This window comes from Penicillium hordei (assembly GCF_028827395.1).
Source record: "Penicillium hordei strain IBT 12815 chromosome Unknown utg000002l_segment0_segment0, whole genome shotgun sequence".
In the NCBI taxonomy this organism is placed as follows: domain Eukaryota; kingdom Fungi; phylum Ascomycota; class Eurotiomycetes; order Eurotiales; family Aspergillaceae; genus Penicillium; species Penicillium hordei.
In genome coordinates, this window is record NW_026623143.1 from 4,599,655 (window position 1) to 4,616,080 (window position 16,426).

The following is a 16,426-nucleotide window of genomic DNA, read 5'->3' on the forward strand; positions in this document are numbered from 1 at the left end:
GTGTCAGGCCAGGGGGCGGAGGGAGGATCGATACAGCCCCCAAGTGGAGTTTGCCTGCAAGTAAGTAAGCACGGCTGAAATAAATAACTATTCCTTGAATATATCTCACGGGCTAATGAAGCCTGCTAAGCACTGCCTCGTTGTATAGTGATAATCTGTAAACGATCTGCTAGCCTTCGTAATAGAATGATTTTTGAACCATACACGGTATGTATTCCTGGATTTACTTCTTTCAATCATTTATAAGAAGCCCAGAAATCTTTCTTCCAAGCATTGACAAGCCTCGTCACTGTAGCATTCCCAAATGGAGACTGCTGAGTCGCAAAGAAACCTGCAACATGTAGTTCTCTATTCAGCCACCAGATATTATTACTTGCTCCGCCCTACCCCGGCATGCCTTTTGGTTGCCCTATTTCACCCGCCCATCAAGGAACACAATTCTAGCCAATCTATAATTGACTACCCCGTTAGAAACAGGTCTAGATACAATATTCTACGCTGGCCGGAGTTCATAGAGCCCTTGGACTGCCGCTAAACCAGGCACAAGCTGGGTATAAACATCTCAGTAACAGAATCTGCCTTGAGAAGTCTGGAAGATTCAGGGACCAGATCTACAAGCACTGCAAGATAGTCCTTTACAATGGAGGAAAGGCCAGCTCAACCATAAATACCTCCAGCGCCTTGCATGGCCAGCGCCGCGAATCCACTGCTCCAGAGGCTACTGGAAGGATACCGGCCGGCATTCCGAGCTCATCCATCTGGGAAGGAGGCTTCGGCTTCCTTCGCGCTCTCGCCGCAGCAGCAGATGTGCTACTACGAGAGGAAGCTTTTTAGCAGAAATCTCATTTTCTTGCTGGACCGGACCCTGGCTGACTGTTGCCTGTCGGTGGTCACCGCTTACCTGAACGCTACTTTCCTCCACGCCGTGCCGCCCGACGCGTCCATCCACCTACGGGTCTGGCCGAAAAAGGTCGATGGCCGAAAGGTGTATCTCGCAGACAGTCAAGGCGAGCTGCTTGACGCGGTCCACGCGCATGCCTTGATTGTGGAGCCAAAACCGGGACAGCCGGGAACCCCCGGGGATACTAGGTAAGTGGATTGGTATAGGGAGAGTGCCTTGAATCGACGGGGTCTCGGGCAATATCATAGATCGATATCTTAGGTCTGGTGCTCTCACGGCCAGTTTGCGTCCAACAATTAGACCATGTTATCTAGACGGGAGAACAAATAGAATGGACTGCCGGCAGACTTGATACTATGGCATGTGGCCTAGCCATCTAAATGGGTCGGACTATCGTACACCCCAGAAATGCAAACATTAAGGTGCATAGTAGTCAGGTCATCTCGTTTGCCTACGGGACCGGCGGAAGTCTTGCACCAAAACCCCTTCCGAGGTGATCTCTGCGGCCACTGCCAGCACTTTCGACTCCGTCCTCCGCCTCGCCCATCGTCTCGCCCATCGTCTCGGCGGTGGAGTAGGAAGCATCGAATCTTGTGACGCCGCGGCTGTAAATGCGCCAATAAGGGCAATGGTGGCTACACAAGAGGATGATACTAACAGCCTGGGACTCTTACTATTGTGGATAGTTAAAGTTGATCCGTGTCGACCGTCGGTCGAGCTAATCTCCCATATAGCCTAAGTGCACGCTCCGTCTGCACTGCTCACACTGCGAATTGGCAATGCAGTCTGCTGAGTTGTCATGACAGATCAGGCACTCTATGTTGCCGCCGTCATCATCCTGCCCGAGTGAGCGGAGGATCACTGGCGTGCCGGTGTTGTCTGCATTGGCGGTCCCGAACTTGATCGGAGCGGGGTAAGACGGCGACACTTCGGATTGAACCGACCTGCAGCTGCTCAATATGGATGGACTGACGCTTAGCCGCGGCAGGTTCAACCTCCATGGGTGTCAATGATGTCGAATTCACATCCACCGTCTCCGCTCCAGGCAGCGATTGAGGGAGATCACCCCGACGTAGCAATGCAGTTACTGCGTTGTGGCATGCGGCTGGATGTCAATGCCCGGACCTATCTAGGTGAGTCCGCTCTATCACTGGCCGCGTACGAAGGATACCTAAGCGTGGTTGAGCGCCTCTTACAGGAAGGGCGGGTTGACCCTAATGACGTCGACAAAATGGGGTGCAATGCGTTTTGGTGGGCAGCCCGTGCGGGCCAGGCCAGAGTTGTGGAGCGGCCCCTGAAGAACAACCGTGTTCTGACGCAACTAAAAGACGAAAACGGGATGGACGCTTTGGATGCAGCGAGCCATCATAATCGGGTGATGTGGGTATCTCAGGGGCAATTTTGGGGCCGATTGGGCTTTACGATCTGCTGTCACTTAACCACCGCCGTAGTTGCTCACCAATTCCCCGCTAAGCCATCATTTCTTGAAGCGGTTCCCCCACCAGGTCAGTGGAGCACTAAACATTTTCCCTTCCACCTTTCGAACTGTGGCCGCCAACGCTGTGAAACTCTTGCCACCAGCAACTCATCAGCTGTATGGCCGATGCGGCCAATACGGGCGTACCGTCCGTCACCCTACCGGGATCGACAGCCGGACCGGATTCCATGTGGGCGAACCAAGATGAGGGGCTTTGTGACTATCTGGAGAGTCGAAAGTGGACTCTGCCAGCGGTTTCCGCCTTCCTAACGTTTGCATTGTTTGTTCGATTAGTTGTGACAGGATCCTTGTGGGAAAATACAGAGCCTATTTTACCACTAGACCATAACATAAACCTCGGTTCCTGTTGAGGGCCTATGGGGCCATATCCCAGTCTGACAGATCCCACAAAGGATCCTGTTTCGGATATTCCTTTTTCTCTTTTCCTTTCCCCTCTGTACTTAGTATTCTAGTTGGAATGTACTCTTTTGTTTAAGAACTGGCAATTAACAGGCTTGAGAAATTGAATCCTCAGATGTTTTCTTTTGATATTTGGCATTCGAGCAATGCAGAATCCAGAGGATAGGTCGGAAATCGCCACTGGTGCACGGTCATGTATTCAGTATGGCTCTGGTTATCTCGTTTGAATCAATCCGGGAATGACTGGATACGTTGGCGGAAAATATGTGGGGGTGCGGGTCGCCGAGCATTCGAGGCTTGAAACCTCCGCGGCCCGCTGCCGTCCCAACTGGATTTCCAAGCTTTTAGGGCACATTATCTGTTACGTCAGGGCGGCTCGTTCATTCTCCACGCTTCTGCCTTGTCTGCTGCAAATCACATGCACGGACCTAGAGACCGACTACTGTGGGAAAAAAATACAGCCTATTTTTACCACTACTGTTGTAGACCATAACAAAAACCTCGGTTCCTGTTGAGGGTCTAAGGGGGCCATGTCCTAGTCTGGCAATTGCTAAACTAAACCATCGCTTGGCATGGGGTCTGGAACCGCTTCGACCTTGTTCGATCATGGGCTACTGAAACTAGTCGTCTCATCGGCTCCATCAAGTGGTGGCTAGCGCTTAGCGGGCCTGCCGTTTGGCCCGGCCTGATGTGAAGCAGGAATGGCTGTAAAAAGTCCTGCCGGAGAGTCAGGAAGCGCTGGCTGCCTGGTAATTAGAGCAAAAGCACCAAGACGTCTGGCATCCGATTAGACCCAGAAATCGTATTTTTATCCATTTAGAGTCTGTTCTTTCGGAAGTATAGCCCTTCGCTTGCCGTAAAGCTCGGGCATAGGCTTCTGGGTGAAAGCTTGAACGCCTCCGACAAACGATACGCCAGTACAATCTTCCGTCTCTTGTTCTGTCGGTCACGATCCAATACTCATGACTACTATCAGCACTTTAAGCCCAGGAGAGTCGACACGCTCTGTCTCGTGGTTGGACGTGCTTCGCCGGGAGCTTATTAAGGCAATACACTTCGCAGACAGTTCCCAACACGCTTAGCCGTGAGTCGCACACTATCCCCAGCACTGTGGACCGTCAGCGCGAGGATTCAGGAGCAAGCGATCCCCTCGACATCGAAGGCACCGAGAGCGACGACGGCGAGTGGGAAGCAGACATTGAACCTTAGAATATACCGGCTTTCGCTTCTGCGCTTGGGGAGTACGTTCAATGTCCCTGTCGATGTCTGAGTGGTATTACATCGGATGACGGTTTATGCTTTCTCTTTCCTAGACTGTAAAAAAAAGAGTTGAGTAAGAATCCTTTTCCCTGTATTCAAGCCGCAAATAAAAGCTCTCTGGCTCTTCGTCGCATTGTCCTCGAGTGGTCATTCCGGAAAAGAGATTCCGTTATCGCCCGTGTAACGTCCTGCTGTGGTGTAGTACCTGGGCTCTCAGGACGGTATCATCTAGTATTGCGACTAGAAACCTAGAGGTTCATCCTCCTTATAGTAGCGTGAGGCTAACCATTCATTGCGTGTCCAGTCATGTCCAACATTCAACGACCTATGACCTATCGTGACCGGGGGGCGGTGCATATACAAATAACCCTAGAGTTCTATTCCATGGGAACCCTAATGGCATTCCTTCAAGCTCACCCTTGACGCACTGTGAGCTGCAGGTACTCCAGCCCTATGATCGGGAAAAAGTGGTCGGTGTAACAACAAGGATGGACCAGTAGGACCAGTAGGCGCCAATCATCCAAGGTCAACGAGTCGAACAACAGGGCGGCATTGCAACTAACATGACGAGGCATGATACAAGAACCACCACGTATAGGCGTTGAATGTGGGTCACGAGCTTGATCAACTTCCAGCCGCGGCCGGCAGCGGGAGATGAATTATTTCCACTGCCGCTACTGGCAACGGGCATATCATCCGGCCGTTCCGGAACGAGCCTAGGCTCTTCCGGATGGTACTTTAGCTCAAAGTCCCAGATCCTTCGTATATACCAACTGATTCAGAGATTTCGGTCGATGTCGGGTTCGAAAAGGGCAGCAACGCCGTTGAGCTTCTTGACAGAAAGCTGGTATACGAACAATGTATGGTATGAATGACCGATGTTGACAACTCTAACTAAAATGACAAAGCCCGCTAGTTAGTTAGTTATTTCAACAATCTGTGCGGACTTAGATGACTAACTGTAGTTAACTACACTTTTGTATGGTATGCCTGGTACCCAATGTCACATGATATTCTAGGTATAATACCTAGTTTCTACCATGTATTCGGACTTGGTATTCGACACTTCTGACTTGCAGGAACCTGCTGAGGATGGCGATCATGATTAAGTGGGGTTGGGATTGATTAATTATATTAGCGTGGGCATGATGCTACTGAACTCAATTCTGCCCCAGGTCTCACTCTCTCACCTCTTAGGGCTTACTCTAATTTGGCCCCTAATCTCGTCTCGCATGCTTGCCTTCCCTTGGCCCCTTTGCTTAATCTAGTCTCGTATGCTTACCTTCCCTTGGCCCCTTTGCTTAATTTTTGTCTCGTATGCTTACCTTCCTTTGGCCCCTTTACGCTGGCCCGAGTTGTAACTGAGGCATTTTTGCCATTGGTCTATTCCTCGTGTTGCCAACTCCAACAAAGGCTGTGTATAGTATTGCGAGCATTGATTGATATGGTTGACGCCACCCGGGGCCAAATCGACTCGAAGCTTCGGCTACCTCCGCCAACTTCCAAGTTACGGTTTGGCCCTCTGAAAACAAGTGCACCGTTGGTTACGTACATGTTGGCCAACGAGAAGCCAGCATCGCCTGGTCAGATCAGTCCCCAGTGGTATCCTCCGACTCTTCGTCTAGGAGGGGTTAGGCCCGTGGCGGGGCCACTAGATGTCTCAATCACCAACAGCATCAATCGTAGCACATGGTGATGGGCTGATGCGAGACACAGCCAGCGATTGGTCCCACCTTGTTCTTTAGAGGATAAGGCTCCATTCGGGCTATACTTATATCCACTTATTGCAGCATGACCCATATCTCAATACCTTAGATCTAACCCTAGTCCAATATATCAATCCAGATTCTCCCCAGCTCTAGAAGAGGAAGACCGATTGTATGCTCCACAGACCGATTCAAGCAGCCATGCCGGGCCAACAGCGACAACAGCCGGGAATCGCAGTAGGCCTCATCGCCCATGCAGCATTCAGCGAGTTTGGTACTGACACTGAGAACGTAGTGTGAAGGATGTCGACGACGAAGAATCCGCTGTGATAGGGCGCGACCTCAATGCACAGCGTGTGATATATCCGGTGTGGAATGCATAGTGCGAGACAGCTGCCCGCCTCGAGGGCCCAAGAAAGGATATCTCAAGACGCTGCAGAAAAGGATAGAGGAGCTCGAGAGCCAGCTAGAAAAACAAGGGACATCTCCAGCACCAATTTGCCAGGCCATGGACAACGACAGCAGTACAGACAATAATGAAAACCATAACACAACGCCCGAAACAACAGATATCCTGGAGTGGCCGGCAGCACCGGTAGAATTCCCATTCCCCACGGTGAAACCCTGGGGATGTTTCGACGATTCATACACGAGCTCGCTCCTTCAATTGCCCCCAGCGGACAGTGTACCAGAGTTGAGAGAGTTGGTCCAAATTCCAATGGAATCCGGTCTCTTGATATCTCCCATGATGCACAATGACCTGTACGTCTTACCCTCGCTTGACAACAGCTGCTAATATGGCGTAGAGACCAGTTGTATTTCGACCGGGCATATGCGTTTGCGCCAATCATCCATACCCACCGCTACCGATCATGGTCTAAACAACCAAACAAGAGCAAACAGAGGATATGCCTGCAGTACGCTATGTGGACGTTGGCCTCGTCACTCTCCAGCCAGTTCCATGTCCAAGGTTGCAAGTTATACGCGAAAACGAGGCAGCTTCTGCACGAACTTGAAGGAGAGGAACCCTGCCACCAAATCTCTCTGGAACAAGCCCAGGCGTGGGCCTTGCTTTCGATCTACGAGTTAACCTGCCAGGACTTCCACCGAGGCATGATGTCCGCTGGCAGAGCTCTTCGCTTAATTCAGATGATGAGACTATACGAGCTCGACATGCCTCGAATACCTCACACCATGCAGGTAGACCAGTATCAAAGGCAACTCACCCCGGGCCAGGAGGACTGGGTTGATATCGAAACGAAGAGACGGACCTTTTGGTTTGCATATCTAATTGACCGCTTCACGAGTCTGGTGGATGGGCAACACATGTTCTTTGACGAGCGGCTGGTCAGTCTTGAGTCCTTTGTGAAGATGAAAAAGAACAGATATTTACTCAGTCTAGATACGAGCACGCCTACCGGCTCCTGAGGCAAACTTTGCAAGCAATCGCCCGACGGACATGAGTTTCCTCGCGGATGTGGTCCCGGATGTCAGCGTCGAGTGGCCACACAATAACTTGTCGCCCTTTGCAGAGTGTGTCATCGGGGCCACCATGTGCGGACGGGTCCTTCAGCATAAGCAGAACGCCCCGACCAAACCATGCGAAGAGTTCTGCAGTCGACATCGAACTCTTAATGCATTGCTGGCACAACGGATTAGGATGCTGCGAATCTCCGCATCACTGGAGTACCCGGACCCCATCATCGCCTTTGTTGCCCTAGCGGCACAGATCGATGTGCTTATGCTCTACGACCTGATTGAATCCAAGCCATTAGGGACCGGCGTGGAAGGAACGCAGCTTGTTCAAGCCCTCCATGCAGAACACCAACAACAGGCCCTAGATGCCGTGACCGATATCTCTCTGCTGGTGGCCGTACTTGGCCAACACTTCCAGGTACGCTAATCAAGTGTGATAAAAGTGTAAGTTGATTGCTAAGAATAGCAGATGCACCCTTTGACCCCTATCCTGCTCCTCTTGGGCGCCCGATTCTCACAATCTCACCCCGAGCTAAACGGTGCCTATATCAAGCTTATGCCCAGCATCTTAACAATGTTGCAAGCCTCGACGGGCCTCAACAAGCTTGCACAGAGCTTTCTTCAGCTCTTAAAGCCCCAGGGCGACACGTGGTGTGGGTTTACTTAATTTCTCGACGTATATATATATATATATAGATATTCACGAAGGCATGATCGCGACTTAGCTTGGATGGTGTTTTGAAGTTTTGGTGATAGCAGCTACTTGATCCCTGTTTAAAATTTGTATATATAGAAGCGCAATCAGAGCCGTTTGAAGTCCATTGTCCATCAAGTAGGGGTGATTCATAGGCCTTTGTTGGTTGTGGTGGCTGAAAGCTGTGCCACATTGCCTGCGTGGCAGGACATCAGCAGGCCTGCATTAATCTCTGATCTAAATATGTCGAGTATCTTCAGGTCATCGGGTCCTCAGATTCACGGCCGAAAGCCGGGGGCCAGGGCTAGGAGCCACATTTTCCGTCTTAAGACAGAGAGCCCAAAATAGCCTCGTACTCCAGTACTCGGGCAGCGCTAGGTTAGGTTATACGAGGGGCTCTTCGGACCCCCAGGTCAGGAATGGGGCTAGGACATCTGCCTAGTCAGGGTCGGACAATTAAATCAGTCCGGAGTATAAGAGGAACGAACGCCTGGTGGAAGTGTAGCTGTTGGAAAAGGAGGCTTCTATTGGTGCAAGAGGTCTAACGGTCTATATATAGATATATATATACAAGAATAACAACAAATCACAATCGTCAATCGTCAATCGCAATCTGATTCAGAGGCTGAGTACCTCGACTAAGCCTGGAAATGTCTGCTCTTCTCCGCCACCAACCCAGCCAACGCATCCAGACTGGCCGTCTGTAGGATATTGAAGATGGAAATATCCGCCGCCGCCTGCAATGCAAGCATGTTCCTCAGCTCCACCGCAATCAGCGAGTCGACCCCAAAGTGGGCCGGCGGCTTGCTGAGATCGATCTCAGCTATGGGAGTCATGAAGATGTCCGCAAGCTTCTCCGCAATAGCCGCTCCGATGAGCCCTGCTCCTTCCTGCGGGTCGTTGGCCTCTGCGAGCTGCGTTGCAAGCGAGGCACTGGTGTTTTCGCCGTCCTGTTGCGCCGAGGCCTTAGTGTTCGGTCGCAGCGTTGCATAGCGCGCATCACGGCCGAGCTGGGAGCGACCGTTGGGGTCCCAGTGAGGACCCGGAGAGGAGGTAAGACCTATGATGATTTGAGACCGGCCCAGTGGATGTAGAACCGCAGCGTTGAGAGCGCGGAGAACAATGTCCTCGTTAAGCATGGCGAATTCACCATCCTTGCGCAGGCGCTCGGCGACTTTGGCGTCTGTCGAAACGTAGCCAATGTCAGAAATGGGGCCTAGGTCAATGGCCACGCCGGGTAGGTCCTGATATTGGCGCCAGCGAGCCATGGCGTCTTCGTAGGAGCCACCGGCGGCGTAGTTGCTTTGCGATGCAATGCCTGCGACGCCCGAGACAGATGACAGCATGACGAAGAAGTCCAAAGAGTCCGGTCGCGAAAACTCCGTGTGCAGGTTCCAGGTGCCGTACAGCTTAGGACTCAGGCCACTGCGCCAGTCGTCGAGTGTCATCTGCTCGAAGATGGCGTCGCGCAGTAACATGGCGCCCTGGATGACGCCGCGCACAGGAGGGAAGCCGTCGTCTTCACAGGCCCTGAGAGCCACGGTCAGTGAGCTAGAGAGCGAGACGTCGCAGCTGACGGGCTTGACTCGACAGCCCATATGACGCAGTTCGTTGATGAAGAGTGCCCCGTCACTGTTCCTATTCCGGTCGAGATCGAGATTGCCAGCACTACGAGAAAGCAGGATCAGGTGCTGTGCACCGTGAGCCACCAGCCAGTGCGCGACTGAACGCCCGATACCCCCAACACCTCCCACGATAAGGTAAGATGCGTCGGGTCGTAGTTGAGTTCGAGCTGTTAAGCCCTTTGGTCGGGGGACCACGTGAACCTGTTGGTCCGATCCAGCTGAAAGGACAACTTTACCCATCTGGTCGCCTGTCTGAATGAAGCGGAAAGCCGCCTGGATATCCTGCATGGGGTAAACGGTAACAGGGTGGACCGGCTTCACCAGCTGCTGTTCGACCAGGCTGACGATTTCACCAAGCGCACGGTGCACATCGGGTCCTCGGCGCTGCAAGAGGGTTGGGATGTCCATTGATATGAAAGAAATGCCGCGAGAGAAAGACTCGAGTGCCATCAGGCTGTTGCTCTCGATATCTGCCTTACCGATATGCATCAAATAACCGAGAGGTGCAACTGTGCTGAGACTATCCTGGAGTAGCGGACCAGAAAGTGAGCTGAGCACGAGGTCCACACCGCGTCCCTTGGTAGCAACCAGAACAGCCTGGGCAAAGGATGCGTCGCGGCTGGTGAAGATACGCTCAGAAGGGATGCCGTATTCGCGCTCGAGAAGATCTCGCTTCCCAGGGGAGCCGACTGTAGCGTAGATCTCTGAGACACCCAGGTGCTTGGCCATCATGATTGCGGCCTGTCCGATGGCCCCAGCTGCAGCATGGATGAGGACTGACTGCCCAGCTGTCAGGCTTGCGCTCCTGATGAGACCAAAGTAAGCAACAGTAAAAGCCAGGGGAAGCGATGCAGCGCTAACAAAGTCCATGTCCTTTGGCATCTGGATGACCCAATGCCATGGGACGCGGACATTGCTGGCAAAAGATGCGCCGGTCGAAAGAGCCAAGACATGGTCACCGACCCTGTAGCCTTTGGTCAGAGCCTCAGAACCAAGTCGCGCAATGATACCGGCACATTCGAAGCCCATGGATTGATCCTTGAGCTGGCCCATAGCGGCCATGACATCGCGGGAGCAAGCCCCATGAGCTCGAGGGGTGATCTCCACAAGTTCTGGCGATAAGTCCCCACGGTTTTCTTCATTGTCAACAAAAGCGAGCGTGTCCAGGTGTCCTGGGATGCCGACTTGTAACCGGAGTTGTCGGTCCTGGAAGAGGCGCTCTAAGGGAATGCTGCTCTCGCCCTGGTCACTCCAGCTCGGCACAAGCGGGGAAGTGACCATGTTGTTGTATTGCTCGTCCTTGTAGTAGCGGGGAATATGCAAGACACCATTTCGCTCGGCGTACTCGAACTCGGCTGGACCGGTTTGAGTGCTGCCATGCCCAAATCCCTCTTCGAGGACCTGTACGATGGCCGACACGGCGAGGTCTGCACCCGAGGGCCAACCAGCTGCATCTTCATCTGCATGAACAGGGTCAAGGTCCACGGAGATGAAGTGACGGCTGATGTATTCGTTGCGCAGCACACGCAAGAAGCCCTGGTGCACAGCCCGTTCGGGGGCCTCACTCTCAACAGTCCCACCAGTCGTGACCCAGAGTAGGCCACTGCACTGCGTGACCATTGCGCGGAGGCCATCCATCCGCACTGCATCGAGGTCTGCCAGAATAGGCCAGTCAAGCTCGCCAATAAACACACAGATCTTGTCCTTGTATGTGTCGCCGCTGTTCCTTTCCAACACGAGGTGCGCCGTGGCGGTACCGGTCAAGGCCTGAATGCGCTGGCACAACTGATCAACAATGGCGGGTGACGGAGGTGTCTTGACGCTGGAAACGACTGCAAAGCTGTCTTTAACCTTGCTCAGGTCGGCTTTCTGGTCCTCGGCAGGCACAGTGGACATGATGACGCTGTTGGTATGGATATCGCTCTCCAAGTCATGAATCTCAAGGTCGACACCACTGAAGCCCGCATCTTGAAGCACGGTGTCCCAGGACGAGACTGGATTCATGTCCTGCAACCAGCCTGGAAGTAGAGCCAAGACGAAATCCGCATCAACTTGATTCTTAGTCGTCTCCGCAAAGAGCAGCGTGCCTCCTGGCTTCAGCAGAGTGCGTACATTCCCCAGCGCACTGACCGGGCTCTTGATAGCGTGTAGAGCGTGCAAAGATACAACAATGTCGTAGCTCTCTGGTGTAAACTTCTGCTTGGATGGACTCTGCTCAATATCGAGTTGGTCAAACTGGAGCAAATCGGCCCAATCGGCAAGCTGAACACGCGCATCCTCCAATGATTCTGATGATGGCTCAGTGAGGTGCCAGCTGGCCAACAAGTTTGTGTCAAGGGTCTCCAGTATGCGACGTGTGGCGAGGGCACCAGTACCGCTCCCAATTTGGAGGACGCGAGCACCTGGGCCCTTGTGTGCAACCGTTTGTAGCAGAGCAGAGAGCTGCCTGAGGGATGATGACTGACGCATTGAGTTTGCATTGTATTCATCCATTAGGCTACTGACTTCTTCCACGCTGCGCTCACCACGAAGGATAGATGGGAGGAGGGGCCCAAGACGGCAGATCACCTTCTCATCAATGCTCCCCATGGACTGCTGAGACCTGCCAGGCTCCTCGGTAGCTTTATTTACCAATCCTCGTAGCAATGCGTAGTATTTGGCCAAATGTGGCTGAACCTGCAGTCCGGCCACATCCCCCGGAGTCAGCTCTCGTAGGGCATCAGAGGCATATGCAATGCACAAACGCTGTAGGCCCCTGACCACATCTGCCTCCTGATCAGAGTTTGTAGATGACAGATTCTTCTTAATATGTTCGAAAACCAGCGGGTTTCGAAGCGAAAGGTCAGGTCCCCAGACGAGTTTGCTGCACACCTCCTCCATCGAGGTGCTAGCTGAGCTACCCCTTCCCAACGACGCCAGCTCGACGCCCTGCATCTTGAGCACTGCGTTTTCCGTCTTGCCGTCGAAAACTGTAATATCGGCCCTCCCGCGTTGGGGGTCGTCATGAAGTAGGGATGTGTCGCACTGCAGCGTGTGGCCGATCTGGTGGCTGATATTGCTGGATATCCACATCGATCCGACAGACCGCGGAAGTTTGGGATCTTCCTGTAGCGCTCCAACGCTGGGGAGGGCGGAATAAAAAGCCACAACAATAGCATCGAGGGTGATTGGGTGCATCAGGCTGTTCTGTGCTGCCACCTCCGGGTCTGTATCAGACGAAGCTTCGTGGCGGATCGTGATGTCGCATATGGATCGCGGTTCTCGGCCATCCTGGATGATCTGGTTGGTGTTTTGGAAGAGAGGACCGTGATAGACGCTGCGTGCCCTGAGGTTGGCAAACAAGTCCTGGGGGTTTGGCTGGCGGGTGTAAGTCGACAATGGACGACGATGTTCAGTCTCCAGGACAGCTGACTCCTCTATACCAACCATGCCCGTAGCGTGCAATGTCCACCGGTTCTCCAATGTGACTGACGAGACCTCAAAGCGCCACCAGCCTTGAGCCCCGATCTCACGCTCAGGGACAGACTGGAGCGTGGTCCGGATCTCCACGCCATCCGCGTTGTCTGGAATAACAAGCGCAAACAAGAAGTTGATGTCACGCAGGCGGAGTGCTGAGATTTTCTTGTCCTGATCAGTCAATTGCCTAGCGGCCTCGATTGCAAGGCAAATATAGCCGGCGCCTGGGTACACAATACTGCCTTGGACCATATGATCGCGCAGCCACGGGGTTTCGGTGACGCGCAATACTCTGCGCCATACGGACGCGCTGGGGTCATTGCCAGCGACGGGCATGCCGAGTAGTTCGTGAGGAGGCTGGCTGCGCTCGCGAATGGCACGGTTGACTCTGGACTCTTGCCAATGGCGCATCGTGTGGTTCCAGGGATACGATGGAAGGTCGGTCAAGACCTGGGGGCCCTCGTCGTCATATGCAGGCACGGGGAAGTTAATCTGGTCCATGGCAAGGGATTGTCCTTCACGGAACAGATTTATCGCGGCGGAGCGCATGCTATCGCCTGCATGCTCGTCACGTACGAGACAGCCCCAGTATGGAAGCTCAATGCCTTCAAACTCGGGTAGTGACAAGATCTCGCGGATCGGGCCTCCCAGGGCTGTATGAGGGCCAACCTCGAGAAGGACATCAACGCTTCTGCCCATCGGGTCATCAGGATCCCCGAGAACCATCTCAGTCAAGGCGTCAACGAACTCTACCGGCTGCACCAAACTACCGACCCAGTGATCGGGGCTGGCAATCTCCTTGATGTCGGCGATGCGCCCGCCAGTTACTGCGGATGAAAAAACCGCCTTGAGCTCCTGTGTGTCGCCTTTGACTACACTCCGGGACATCTCGATTCGAAGGCGCTCCCGGTAGGCATCAGCAAAGGGATCCATATGGTGTGAGTGGTATGCCTGTTGGACCTTGAGGCGACGGGCAAACACGTCGTCCTGCTTGCACAAGTCGGTAATCTCATCAACTGCGTCTTCATCACCAGAGATGGTGACACTCTGAGGGCTGTTGACGCATGCAACCACAGCTTTGCCCTTGGTCAGCCTGTCGAGGTAGGGCTGCACCGCGTCAACTCCCAACCCGACTGCCGCCATAGCACCTTTGGCAGATCCCGGTGCGCGCTGTGTCTCGTCCGCTACAAGGATGGCGCGGAAGTAGGCTGTAGCTATGGCCTGACGATGTGTGAGGGCACCCACAGTAAAAGCCGCTGAAATCTCACCTGATGAGTGGCTGGCAACTCCTGATGCCGTGATGCCCCAAGATTCAAGCAGACGGACTAGAGCAATCTGCAGCGCTACACAGATGGGAATGCTAATCTTTGTGTCGTGAACCTTTGATGTCTTCTTGTCACGCTGTAGCTCCTCGAGCAGTGACCAGTCAGCCCCGAGGGCGTTCAGGTACGTCTCAGCCTCCTCAATGGACCGGCGGAAGACAGGGTACAAGGTCAGTAGCTCACGGCCCATGGCATACCACTGCGCGCCCTGGCCGGTGAAGACCATGCCGATTCGTGGGCTCTCAGAAGCTCGACGGGTTGGCTTGAAACGAGGCGATTCAAGGGCTTGGATCGCAGAGTCGAAGGTCCCGTTATCAAGACGGACCTGGTGCGCTGCAACCCACTGGAAGAGGGTCCGACGCTCGCACAAGGTGTAGCTTAGATCCTGCAGTAGCTGCTCAGAGGCTTTGTAGTCAAGCGACTTGTGCTTTTCCAGATAGTTCTTGAGGTCGGAAACCATTTGCTGGCAGCCTCGTTCGTCGCGCGCACTGAGGATGAGCACTTTGGCGTCCGAGGCATTGTCCGAGGCATCCCCATTGTCTTTAGAGCCGTGGCCATTGACGAGTTCAAAATCCAGACCTGAAGTCAAGGTCCAGGGGTCGGCGTTCTCCAAAATGACATGAGCATTGGCACCGCCGTAGCCAAAATTGTTGATTGACATGCGACGAGGCCCATCGATCAGACTGTCAGGCCACTGCTCTATCGTCCTCACCACCTTGAGTCGCCACTCGTCCAGCTTGAGCTTGGGGTTGGGCGTTTCATAATTGACAGTAGGCGGAATCAACCCCTTCTCCAGGCACAAGACACCTTTGATCATGGCAGCAAGACCCGAAACGGCCTCAGTATGGCCCACGTTGGTCTTTACGGAGCCAATACGCAGATAGTGGTCCTTGTCGTCCCGGCCTTGACCTTCGCTGAAGATAGTGGCCATGGCTTGCGCTTCAATTGGGTCACCAGTGGGCGTCCCTGTGCCATGAGCCTCGAAATATTGGGTGCCGCGAGGGTCAAGGCCAGCACGGCTGTAGCATTCCCGCATGAGATCTACCTGCGCTGCACCGGATGGCGTTGTAATGGTGTCCGTCTTGCCATCCTGGTTCAATGCTGTCTCACGGATCACTGCACGAATGGGGTCATTGGCAGCCAGCGCATCCGACAGTCGCTTGATGATGATGGTAGCCACGCCCTCTCCGCGGCCATACCCATTGGCACGGGCATCAAACGAGTATGACCTCCCGTCAGGCGACAGCATCCCCAGCGACCCGATGGCCTTGAATGTGTCCGGATTTAACATCACGTTGGCGCCAGTCACCATGGACATGTTGGCCTCACGGTTGCGCAAGGTCTGGACCGCTTGGTGGAGAGCCACTAATGTCGTCGAACAGCCGGTTTCTAAAGTCATGCTGGCGCCTCGGAAGTCAAAAAAATGCGAGATGCGGTTGGATGACATGGGGCTCCATGTGCCGACTACGTTGAACCGTGGCAGTCTATCTTCGTCTCGGATGATTCCCTCCTGGTAGTCGTGGGCGAAGACGCCAGCGAAGACGGATGTCTGGGACCCCATTACCTGGGACAGGGGCAGGCCGGCTGCCAATTAGTTAGTTGATGTCAATATGACTCGAAAGCACGGAGAGCACACCGTTTTCAAGCGCTTCATAAGCGGATTCGAGCTGCAGCCGGAATTGAGGGTCGACCACCTGGGCCATCTCTGCCGAGTAGTTGAAGAAGGCTGCGTCAAAGGTTGCTACATCCTCGTCCAGAAAGTGGCCCCCTCTGACGTGTGTCTGGACTTGTCAGTAAAAGCCTTTAGGTTGGTCATGCAGAGAGGAGCATTACCGTGCTGGTTCTTTCATGGTTTGCATGATAGACTCCTTTGAGGCTATACCGATCCTCTGGAATCTCACTCCAGCCGGTCTTTCCTGATGCCATAAGGTCCCAGAGCATGTCTGGATTGCTAGCACCGCCGGAAAACTTGCAGCTCATGCCGATGATGGCAATCGGCTCACTAGCCCACTCGCTGTCGGTGTCCATTTCGATATAGAAGTAAAGTGGATGGTCGTCAGGACTTGAATATTATTTATTTTACAAAGAG

General features: G+C 53.5%; 6 protein-coding genes across 6 annotated transcripts; 5 read left to right on the forward strand and 1 right to left on the reverse strand.

Annotated features, from left to right (window-relative positions):
* Positions 1–685: 685 nt before the first annotated feature.
* On the forward strand, positions 686–1,093 carry N7537_005064 (uncharacterized protein; the record flags this gene model as incomplete). The annotated part of the gene is made up of 1 exon (XM_056896121.1): positions 686–1,093. One exon carries the CDS (start codon positions 686–688, stop codon positions 1,091–1,093), a length of 408 nt encoding a protein of 135 aa, XP_056755869.1.
* An 820-nt stretch (positions 1,094–1,913) lies between these two features.
* N7537_005065 (ankyrin repeat domain-containing protein) lies at positions 1,914–2,340 on the forward strand (the record flags this gene model as incomplete). Its single annotated transcript, XM_056896122.1, is given in 2 exon segments — positions 1,914–2,281; positions 2,295–2,340. 2 exon segments carry the CDS (start codon positions 1,914–1,916, stop codon positions 2,338–2,340), a joined length of 414 nt encoding a protein of 137 aa, XP_056755870.1.
* Positions 2,341–3,499: 1,159 nt separating this feature from the next.
* N7537_005066 (uncharacterized protein) lies at positions 3,500–4,007 on the forward strand (the record flags this gene model as incomplete). Its single annotated transcript, XM_056896123.1, has 3 exons — positions 3,500–3,547; positions 3,619–3,820; positions 3,865–4,007. 3 exons carry the CDS (start codon positions 3,500–3,502, stop codon positions 4,005–4,007), a joined length of 393 nt encoding a protein of 130 aa, XP_056755871.1.
* A 1,495-nt stretch (positions 4,008–5,502) lies between these two features.
* On the forward strand, positions 5,503–5,754 carry N7537_005067 (uncharacterized protein; the record flags this gene model as incomplete). Its single annotated transcript, XM_056896124.1, has 1 exon — positions 5,503–5,754. The coding sequence occupies one exon, from the start codon at positions 5,503–5,505 to the stop codon at positions 5,752–5,754; it is 252 nt and encodes an 83-aa protein (XP_056755872.1).
* Positions 5,755–6,272: 518 nt separating this feature from the next.
* Positions 6,273–7,907, forward strand: N7537_005068 (uncharacterized protein; the record flags this gene model as incomplete). The annotated part of the gene is made up of 4 exons (XM_056896125.1): positions 6,273–6,526; positions 6,571–7,111; positions 7,167–7,658; positions 7,710–7,907. The coding sequence occupies 4 exons, from the start codon at positions 6,273–6,275 to the stop codon at positions 7,905–7,907; spliced, it is 1,485 nt and encodes a 494-aa protein (XP_056755873.1).
* Positions 7,908–8,572: 665 nt separating this feature from the next.
* Positions 8,573–16,365, reverse strand: N7537_005069 (putative PKS-like enzyme; the record flags this gene model as incomplete). Its single annotated transcript, XM_056896126.1, has 3 exons — positions 8,573–15,921; positions 15,974–16,118; positions 16,171–16,365. The coding sequence occupies 3 exons, from the start codon at positions 16,363–16,365 to the stop codon at positions 8,573–8,575; spliced, it is 7,689 nt and encodes a 2,562-aa protein (XP_056755874.1).
* Positions 16,366–16,426: the final 61 nt, after the last annotated feature.